This window comes from Anguilla anguilla, chromosome 9, assembly GCF_013347855.1.
Source record: "Anguilla anguilla isolate fAngAng1 chromosome 9, fAngAng1.pri, whole genome shotgun sequence".
Taxonomy (NCBI): Eukaryota; Metazoa; Chordata; class Actinopteri; order Anguilliformes; family Anguillidae; genus Anguilla; species Anguilla anguilla.
This window is the reverse complement of record NC_049209.1, coordinates 24,703,014-24,713,922: the sequence shown is the minus strand read 5'-3', so window position 1 is coordinate 24,713,922 and position 10,909 is coordinate 24,703,014. Positions and strand designations below refer to the sequence as shown.

The 10,909-nt window shown below is 42.7% G+C and overlaps 1 protein-coding gene across 1 annotated transcript; it reads left to right on the top strand.

Moving 5' to 3' along the window:
• The first annotated feature begins 861 nt into the window (after positions 1-861).
• Positions 862-10,703, top strand: vps26c (VPS26 endosomal protein sorting factor C). The gene is made up of 8 exons (XM_035432070.1): positions 862-1,028; positions 4,062-4,205; positions 4,414-4,563; positions 6,493-6,573; positions 6,779-6,853; positions 8,143-8,293; positions 8,867-9,019; positions 10,139-10,703. The coding sequence occupies exons 1-8, from the start codon at positions 972-974 to the stop codon at positions 10,219-10,221; spliced, it is 894 nt and encodes a 297-aa protein (XP_035287961.1). The 5' UTR covers positions 862-971; the 3' UTR covers positions 10,222-10,703.
• The last annotated feature ends 206 nt before the right edge of the window (positions 10,704-10,909 follow it).

Sequence of the window (10,909 nt, the reverse complement as noted above, 5' to 3'; positions counted from 1 at the left end):
TCCAGTTACCACAATGATAGCCTAGTTCTTTCGCAATTTCTTAAATATCTCCCCTTTTCTTAGAATAAACCATTTGCTCTTTAGTTCTTCTGTTTCTCAATTGACTGTCTAATTGTTTGGTGATTATGATTATGCATTTCAATGTGTATGGTCAAATTAAATTTGGATATGCAAAATAATCCTGATCATCCATTGTAGATGGCACGAGGCACTTCTATCAGTCTTAAATGCGAGGTGTCCCTTATTTCCACAGTTTATGTTGCTAAATTAAAATGTACCATGTACCATCCCTTTCATTTCTATACCTTATATACCTTTACTTGATACAGTTCGAATAGTCACTTGCAACAATAAACAATTTAAGAAAACTTTCTACCCAGTTGTGTGGTAATAGTTAGCCCGAGTTTAGCTCTAACGCATTGTAACTCACAGCAACTGGACGGCAGTAAATTGAAGTTCGAGCTGTGTTATCTAAACATGTATGACTGTCTAGTTTACGGCATTCTAATGACTGAGACGTCGAAAGCGTCGACGCTTAGTATTTCTGAAAACTTGCCAAAATTACATAACACCTTAAATGATAAGCAGCAACTCCGGGACAATGCAACCGAATGCATGCTGTAGAAGTTAATTAGCTACATGCTAGGTCGTTAACAAACTGAAGCCGAACAAGTTAAATGATGCTTTAAATGTAATACATAGTTTATATATAATATACAATAGTGAGACCAAGTTATGTTTTAATGAACATAACATAACGTCACACAAGTAAGGCCCGCATCATGACTGCTAATCATGACTGCTATTGCGTTGAAGTTGTTCTCTCTTTTTTGCCGTGGTCGCCAACTTGGTGTCACATGAATGGAATCATAACGTCACATGACATGAAGCAGGAAGAAATGCTGTTAGCAAGGAAGGTGTAGAAGTCAACACCGTCTTAGTATTCAGCACTTTAATCCAATTTTAAGAAAATGAGTGCCAGTTTGGACATAAGACTTAAGCGAGCCAATAAAGTATATCATGAGGGGGTAAGACGCCCATATGTCTATTTTATTTCGGCTTTGTAGGTAGAAGGCTAACTAACGTTAGCTAGCAAGCCCTTGTGCCGCGTTATGTTCATGCATTTTCATTAGGTTAACGTTAACGTTAGCTGATTATTTCACATGTGCCGTTCATCTCACTGATTCAAATTCATGAATATAGCTTTTGCTATTAGATATACAATTCGGTTCTTAACATTGCAATGTTACTGCTGCCTTACACTAACTCTACGCTATAGCCTGTTCACTGAACTGTCTGACAGAAACTGGTTATTTGCACAACAGTTGACTTGGTTTCATCAACAGTTTTTAATCACTGATTTCGTTAAATCAGTGCACAAACCATTGAAACAACCTGTCATTTGTAACGTACTAGACTGAACGTTTATGGTTCTGTTACTCGGTCATATCTTTTCGTGTGTGTAAGAAAAAGTGGGCAATGCGGCCCGTTTTGCGGTAACTAACATATGTATGTCTTGACAACTCCCATAAGATAGACCCTAATTAAATTTGTAATCTACGCATTTATTTTTATGTAACGTTACTTCGGAGAATATACATAATGCAAGATTATGTAAACTAGCCTGTCTATTGCAGTGTCCATGAAGAGTGTCCAACAGTCATCTCTTTGCATTTTTCAACCAAGATTTTTATTGAGAAGGAGCACACGCACACACAATCTCTCTTTTTCTCTTTCTGTCACAGGCACACACACTTGCAAAATGTTTAGTGAATGACTCCAGTGTCTGTGTTGGGACTGAGGTCCCTCAGTACAGGAGTTGTAGGGAGCTTCAGCTATGCATACTACTATCACGGCACACTCACTCGCCGGATGGTTTCTTCACACTGTTGGTAGGGATGGGCTAGGCGTAATTCAGTGTCTTTGAGGCCTGAAGCATTTTTGGACCCCTCAATAATTTAATTGCTAATAATGGGTTTTAAAATGCATCTTATGTTAAAAGGGGGGCCTAAAATGTTGACAGTGTATCTGGATTAAAAACAGTCTATTCTCTGTAATCATGACACGGACAGTGGTGAATGTAACATAAATCCTTCACCTTGCATACATGTTTCATAAACAATAACAGCAAGGTAAAAACAAGATAAAAATCTAGTACTGCTACTAATGGATTTAGTTCCAAAGCAGTGTGTAAGATGTGTTTAAGTTAGCACAGAAATTTTAAAAACATTCAAAATGGTCTTTTGTTTCCAATGCTGCTGGAACAAGACCCCGTGCTACGTGTGTGTGTGTGTGTCTTTTTTCTGTATGTTTGATGGAGGCCATGCTTGTCTCAAATTTTTCCAAAGAGGCCAGTTTTGGTACTCCCAATCATCTCACACTAAAAGCTACTGTAGAGTGGCAGGAAAGAGGCAGTGGCCATAGAAAGTGAACGTCAGCCTGGCAATGCAAGGCTCCTGATCTAACAAAGCCCCTTTCAGTTCACTTTGGGTGTTGGGTGTCCCAGAAGCTTCACTCTCTGCCACATTTGAAGGACACTGGACAGAGCCCACGAGAGAAGGAGGCTTGTCTGTACTTGTGCTGTAGGCTCTTCCAAGTGCATTTGCGCCTTCTTATAAACATAGTAACCTTGATGTTTGTTTTAATTGAAAATGCTCATAAAAAACAAACAGAATATTTTGTCTTGAAATTCCAGAATTATTGGGCCTAACCTAGTTACTCGTAGTTTATACTGCCAGTGTTCTAGGTTATTAGTGTACCCCCTAGTGGATTTGTGGTCTTGGGAACTTGAGACAGACCTGGAAAGTCTTGCAAATTGCAAATTATCAACCGAGTATGAAAATCAGGATTAAAATGCACCTGATATTTGCTGGGGTTACTTGACCTGGATTTGATTAAATTTAGTATGAAAAAGAAAATGGAAGTGGAGTGGGAGGGCTGCTGGGTGACTCATCCTGTTAAGGCACTCTCTAGTGGAAGGGAGGTGGTCCGGTTTTAATTCCAGACCGTGCCAGTGCCGACTGTGGCAGCCCCTCAGTGCAACACACAGCTGGTGCTAATGGCACACGGGGACAGGAAGGTTTCAGTCAGCCAGGATAACAGCATTTCATAGCTCACTAGTGACCCCCGCTGATTGATTGGGCGGCTGCAATCCCCCTTTTGAGCTTTACATAAAGTCTTCCTCCAATCCATGTCAGCATGTGCCTGAATCTGATGTCATAAGAAGGAGCAGCTGACATCACATGCTTCAGAGGAGAGTACATGCTTGTATGCTCTCTCTCTCAGATTAATAGTGGAGATTGCGGTAATGAGTGCTGGTTATGAGTATATTTGGATGTTCTAAATTTGGACGAAAAGAGGGGAAAAACATCTTTAAAAATGGAAGTTTGATTGCTGGGTTGGCAGTTCAGTGGTTAAGGAATTGGGTTTGCAATGCAAGGACTGAAAGTTTGATGCCCTGTTAGAGCACTGGTGTTGTATTTTTGAGCAGACAGTCAGAATTGCTTCAGTGAAAAAACACAGACCCCTACATTTTTTTAGAAATATAAATTTGGTGCTCAGCGTGGGGCTGTGCATGTTCAATTCCCACCCTAATTTTGCATAGCCGACTGTAACCAAAGCCACATTCAAGCGCAAACCCCACTGCTGATTCAGGAGTGCGTAGAGAGCTGCAGTTCTCTGACAAAACATGTGGTGTTGCCGATCTGCTGCTTTTCACACCACAGAGTACAGCTAAGCTTGCACAGAGAGGAGTCGGGGGAGGACTTTTCATATGCTATTTTAACATGCAGTACATGGGTGCCCAATCAACCAGCAGGAGTTGCTAGATAGTGATGAAACATGGACCCCCTAACTGACTGGACCCTCCAGTGCCTTGACTCAATGAGCTACTATGTAGTCTTAACAGACCCCTCGATTGAAAGAAAAACATAAACTTCAAAATTACATTAGGTCTCTAACAACCTTAATCATTTTGGACCACCATAGACTATCTTAGCACTAGCTCCAACAGCAGGCTACAACTAACCACCTTGTCCTTATCGTGCACTTTTATTTCACAGGAAGTGCTCGCAGGTGTTGTGGTGATTATCAGTAAGGAGGCAGTCCAACATCAGGGCATTTCTCTCACAATGGAGGGGATTGTCAACCTCCAGCTCAGCTCTAAGAGTGTGGGCGTATTTGAAGCATTCTACAACTCTGTCAAGGTGAGCAAGACATGGTACACCATAGCATGGATGTCACTGCGCGGAAACTATAACTGGATCTAACTTTATCTCTATTTCATTTTTGGATAATGAGTCAAATTCCCATGCAAGTGGTAAAAGTGATGATGAAATGTTCAAGTGTGCAGGGCTTGGGAACTTTTGAGATCTTCCTTCCTTTTGTTTAAAAGCCTTCTTATCCCTCTTGTAGCCCATCCAGCTAATCACCAGCAACATCGAGGTGGTGAAACCAGGGAAGGTTCCTGGGGGAAAGACCGAAATCCCCTTTGAGTTTCCACTCAATGTCAAGGGCAACAAAGTGCTGTATGAAACCTACCACGGCGTCTTTGTCAACATTCAGGTACAGACCCGGCTACAGAGCCCAGGCATTCAAGGTGGTTTGTGACCTAGATTTCCCCCTCAAAACAAACACAGCCCAGTCCGGCCAGAAACCACACCTCCCACAGCACAGCCGCTCTGAAAGCACTGCCTATTAATCTCTGCCACCACCCCCAACCTGCACTACACCTGTAAAGCACAAACACCACAGCTCCCCACGTTTGTCCAAGTCCCCACCTCCCAGAGACACACCACACTTGTGAAATACAGTTTTTTCTATGTAAGAGAGGCACACTCTGTCTGCCTCAACTGACTCAGTGTCAGGATATTGTTAAAGTGTTGTTAAAAGGGGCTGTCCAATGGCTCATTGGGTTAAGGCTCCGTGGTGCATGGATGAGCCTCATGGCCTCAGATCAAATCTGGACCATGCCAGTGCTGGCTGTCCACCGCAGGGAATGCTCAGGGAATCGCATGGGACAGTTTAGTCGCATAGGGTTCTGCCTCCATTGCTATCAAACGACCCCTGCTGGTCATTCAGGCACCCACAGATTGCAGTCAAAGCTGCATATAAAACGTCTTCCACCTATTAACTATAGTCTGCGATGTATACAGAAGCAGCTGGTGACACCACATGTTTCGGAAGAGGACCATGGATTTCTACACTCTCCCAAATCTGAAGTGGTGTTTGCAGCATGACATGGCTGCGGTTGCAGACGATTGGACATTCCAGATTGGGGTGGAAATTGATATACGCAGCCCCATGTTGGGTGACAAATTTATATTTTTAAAAAGTGTAAGTAAAAATGTGCTTTTGTTTGGGTTGCCATCTGCCCGCGAGGAAAAAACCCAGATCACCACACTTTTTTATATTGGCTGCTGAATGTCAGGAATGAGGAATAATTATATTTGGAAAGCAGAAATTAATAGACGTTTGGTGTTGTCATTTTACATTTAAAAAAAACATTAACTGGTGTAGTATATTCCTTTATGTGTAATAATCGGTTCTACATTTAAGCATCTTCCAGACACAAATGTAATGGCCAACAGAAATTGTGTTGGTTGACAGAAATTACTTATTAAGCTTCTCCAATATGAACTTTGCGAAACTGGTCAAGTTCGGTGAGCATGTACTGAATAATATGCAACTGAAACCTCACTAGTCAGCACGCCTTATTCTTTTTGGCCAGTTTCATTAGATAGTACACTGCGTTCTCTGCTTTCTTCACTACAATAGGCCTTCCCTCTCTGTAGCCTTCCTTGTTGCTGTATCCAATCACAACTCACAAGTTGTTGTTTTTTTGGCCTCCCTGTTGAACTCTTCAGGCCTGGCTGCAGATGTGGCATCGTAGAGTTTTTCAGAAATGTTACAAAACAGATCTTGTGACAGGAGAACAAGCCATTGCCCCCCCCACACACTACACACACCACACTCACACACACACACACACACAAACACATCGCCCCACTCTTGACTCAAATGCAGCATCAGAGCCCCACCCCTCCCTCCTCTGCCCTCCTTTTTGGAGATCTCGCCCACGTGGGTGGTCAGGAAGGCAAGTTCCTGGAATGCTTTGTCAGTAATTACGGCTGAATCTGACTGTTTACCACATATAGACTCCTGCCACTGCCAAGCCAAGGGACTTGGGCAGGAGGAGGAACTGACCACATCTGAAGGAGGTGACAGGATGGAGTGGTGTTGGGGTGCAATGTGAAGGCTGTGAAATATAAGGTGTGGGTTTCAGTAGAGAACTAGTAGCTAACCAGAGTTGGGGTCTGAGGGCTGGTACAGGGTATCTGCCCATGTGACTGACAGCAAGTTAAGGATTTAAGTGTCGTGCTGTCTTCACTGTGTGAAATTGTGTTTTTTTCCCCCCCCAAAACATTCTCAACACCTACTCCAAAAGCATGAATAATGTTGATCTACAATATGTCAATGTCTTTGCTGTCTTAGTACACCCTGCGGTGCGATATGAAACGTTCCTTGCTGGCCAAAGACCTGAGCAAGACCTGCGAGTTCATGGTCCACTGTCAGGTGAGTGGAGTAGCATCAGCTGCTCTGCTGAAGTACGTCACACCACAGTATCAGTAGTCTAACATAAAAATACATTTCTGTTCTTTTTATGTGCCCCCTTGCTTATTTCGATGCCGTTCATTCGGTTGCCATAAATCAGCTCTGTTCATGTTCATCCCTTGGGATTTGTGATTGGCCCTTACCTCTCTTGCGTGCTCTCTCTCAGCCTCAGAAGGGGAAGCTGCTACCCAGTCCAGTGGACTTCACCATCACCCCAGAGACTATGCAGAACGTCAAAGAGGTAGGGACATCGAGGTCCCAGGTTTTACCCGATGACCTGGCCACCGTTGGGCCAATTTTTCACCCCACCTGAGACACAGGCAGAGACCCCTTCCCCCTACCTCCTAGCCTGCAGCAGAGTCGCCCTTCACATCCATGTCTCCATGTCTTATTATTAGTTATTAAGTTATGAAACACTCTATAGCCAAAATTGAAAGACTATTAAAAAATAAGGCTTAAGTAATTCAAATTAAAATGCGTCTAATTTGACCTCACTTTCAGTGTTAGTTCTGAACAATCCCCATTCCCAATGCGCTTGTACTGTTCTTCTGTAGTAGGAGTTAAGGAGAGGGGCTGCTACAGAGACACACACTGGAGGGAGAGAGCTACTGCACTAGTATCTAAACTCCAAAGTCAGTACTGTTTTTCTGTCCAATTTTAAGTATCAGTAATTTTGTCTCAAACCATCTGTATCAAGTACATCATTTGTGGGAGGGAGCATGTGACGGTGACATGTAGTTAGATTTCTTGACTAGCTAGCCAACAGTGACCTGCTGCTAGCAAGGAACCCAGCATTGGTTTTTTTGACTGTTAGCAATTGACTCAGAAGATGAAATATTTTAAGCTGGTAAAGATTTGACTGAGCTGCCTACTCCCAGAGCACCTGCAGTGACTGGTGTGGGCTAAAACTAGTGTTGCTCAGACACTGTTATAAAATGTTGTTATAATGGAGAATTGTTTAGAACATCTAGGTTTGTGGTGTTTGTAAAATACAGTTTTGAAAGGAAATGATCGGCTATTTTATTTCCTGATCAATGATTTGTCTGTATTAAACAACACTAACCTAGATGTTCTAAATGGATAATCATTGAGAACATCTAGGTTAGTTTGGTTTGTAAAATACAGCTTTAAAAAGAAATATTATTCTCTGTTATTTTACTTCCTGATTAAGGATATGTCTGTTAAATTGTGAGTTCGGTGCTTTGAGAGCATAACAGTTTTAATGCTAATGTACATTAGACTCGCTTCACATCGTTTACAACTTCCTGTCTAAGTCACACCTACTTCTGGTTTATCCAGATACAGATAGGTAACAGATACAGATTGTGCAGTGTGCATGGCTCTGTGCAAGATACAAACATTCCATCGTGAGACACACTCCTTCCTGAGCGGTCAGGAAGTTAGAAAATGTTGAGCTTCAGCAGTGGCAGAGATCATTTTCAGCGTGAAGCACTGAATTTAAATGAACAGAGCACTGGGGTACAAGTTTGTTGTCTCTGGCTTCAGCACTTGTTGGTCTTCTCCTTTCAGAGAGGCTCTCTTCCTAAATTCATGATCCGGGGCCGTCTGAATGCTACCAACTGTGTGATCACACAGCCGCTGACAGGGGAACTGGTGGTGGAGAGCTCAGAGGTGCCCATTAAGAGCATCGAGCTGCAGCTGGTCCGGGTAGAAACCTGCGGTGAGCGCCAGCCTCCTGCCTTTGTTAGCCAGTACCCTGTACCCGCAAGCTTGCGTTGTGCACATGACAGGTCATGAAGACCACTTACCAATACTCCGCCCACTGTATCATGGTAGCCAATCGCTACTGCTAAAGTCGTTGCTTGAGATAAAACTAAGTAGTTTGAAAAATGTACCATGATTGATCTGGAAAAAGTGATTTAGTCCATTTTTCCTGTACACTATATATATGTAAAAATGATTTCCTTGCAGAATACAGTTTGTAAATGGAATATTGTATTAGCTTGGATTTATGCTTCAAGATACATATATTCATTGATAGTGCTGGATAATAATAGAGTTAATTGTTCATGGTCTCAAATACCTTTTTATCAGGAAATGCAAGAAAACAGTAATAGCTGTTGTGGTATTAGTAATGCAGCAAGATACCAAGCCCTCATAGTGCTCAATTTGTATTTGAAAGAGATGATAAAGAAACACTTTATGACTGCTCACTCTGGGTGGGTGACCGGAACACAACCGGAAGTGAAGTGTGCGGTAACTGATGGGAAACTTAACGCCTTCTTGACCATAGGATGTGCCGAGGGCTACGCCAGAGACGCCACGGAGATCCAGAACATCCAGATCGCAGAAGGGGACATTTGTCACGGCCTGCCCATCCCCATCTACATGGTGTTCCCCAGACTCTTCACCTGCCCCACACTCGAAACCACCAACTTCAAAGTTGGTGAGTTAAAATGACGTGTGCCTTGGAGTAAGGCACTACACTGTGTTGCATGGATGAGCCCCACGATCTCGCGTCAAATCCAGACCGTGCTACTGCCGACTGGCCAGTAGCTCCATAGGATGACGTGTTAAATGCTGATTGCATCAGGGTAGGGGAGGGTTCAGTCCGTTAGGGCAGTGGTTCCCAAACTCGGTCCTGGGGTTCCCCTATGTATGCTGGTTTTCTTTCGGACGACAATCACAATCCTGTAATTTTAACATGCTGCTAATTTTTCTTAATTCCATGTTCAGAGAGATTATTTACCCTCTTAAGCCATATTATGTCAGAAATAACTGCATGCCTTGAAGAATAAAATACCCATGTTGATATTGTGCTAAGTGTGCTTACTGTACTACAGTGCAAGCAATTACATAAAGAGGAAACAATGGGCAAATCAATAGGCTCCTAATTAGGTTTCTGAACACGAGTTTATTTAATAATTTTTCCTTAAACTTAAGGGCAATGCAGGTTTGACTCACTCATTTGCTTTGTCTTTGAATTCATCTTCCAGCTGGTTAGTTTTAGTGGCTAGGTGTCCAGTTTCACCAATTAGGAGTGAATTGATTAACCTCAGTCTTTTAATTGGAAGTTTTATCTCTTATTATACAATTGATTGCAATACAACACAATAAGCACAGTATTAACATGGGAATTTTTCATCATGGCATGCATAGCTATTTCTGACATAATGCGGTTTAAGAGGGTAAATTATCCATCTAATTGTGAAAAGCAGCTAATTAAGAAAAACTAACAGCTTTTTAAAATTCTGGGATTGCCACTGGTCGTTACAAAAACCAGCATACACAGGGGGGCCCCAGGACTGAGTTTGGGAACCCCTGATTTATGGGTCTGCATCTCATTGCTCTCTAGCAACCCCCGCTGGTTGATTGGGCGCCTGTGGACTACCGATTCCACTCGTGACAAGAAGCAGACTGGCAACATCGCGCGTTTCAGAGAACCGTGGATGCCAGTTCTGTATTGCCGGTGGATCGCAGAATATATCTGAAATCTAGTCCTTTTTTTGTGGCGCGCTGTCACTGTATATAAATAACCATTTTTTCTCTTTCCGCTTTCTTTCAGAATTTGAAGTGAACGTGGTGATGGTTCTGCACGATGACCACCTGATCACTGAGAATTTCCCCCTGAAGCTGTGCCGGGTGTGAGGCCGCTCGACCATGACCACGCTTTCAGCATACCAACGCTGGATGCGATGGATATCAATTCAGACTTTTGATCAAAGTGCCGCAGTAAAAAAAAAAATTTTTACTGAAGCTTTGTTCCAGATAAGTTTTTTTTTTTTTTTTTTACATCACGTGACTCTCTGTATAAATTGAACACTTGTGAGTACTCTGTATTGAACGGGATTAAAGGCGACTCAAAAAAGGCTGACAAATGTTCAAACACATTTGACACTGCGTTTCTGATGGTTAAGACAGAACTCCCCGTCCTGGAAACAGAGTGCCTCTGGATGGAGTGTGAAAGTTTCCCCCTTGCTTAGCCGCAGGGGGCTGCTTTTAGACTGTGCATCACGAGGAGGGAATCGCAGGAGACAACGTGCAAATGAGGGCCAGGAGCGTTGCCCAGTTTGTTTTGCTTTCCAGGGATTTCTGCAACCCTGTGAATAAATCAGCCGAGCCCGAACATGTCAAAGTGTTGATTGAATTGCAATTCACACCCATTTCGTGTGATTCCCAGTGTTAAAAATATCATTTGTATAAAAAGCCATATTCATTAGGGGCAAAGTTGCAACAAGACAAAATTTATCCCTACTGCTTTTACCGATTTCAACTCCAGAAACATTTGGAGCTAGCATGACAGTACCATCTTGTATTGCTCCCACTTTTACACAAA

What these genes read in the sequence shown, in the direction of transcription:
- vps26c (XM_035432070.1), top strand. Translation starts at nt 972, where the DNA reads ATGAGTGCCAGTTTGGACATAAGACTTAAGCGAGCCAATAAAGTATAT. An exon ending in CATTCTACAACTCTGTCAAG is followed by an intron (nt 4,206 to 4,413) that starts GTGAGCAAGACA and finishes TCCCTCTTGTAG; the next exon opens with CCCATCCAGCTAATCACCAG. An exon ending in AACCACCAACTTCAAAGTTG is followed by an intron (nt 9,020 to 10,138) that starts GTGAGTTAAAAT and finishes GCTTTCTTTCAG; the next exon opens with AATTTGAAGTGAACGTGGTG.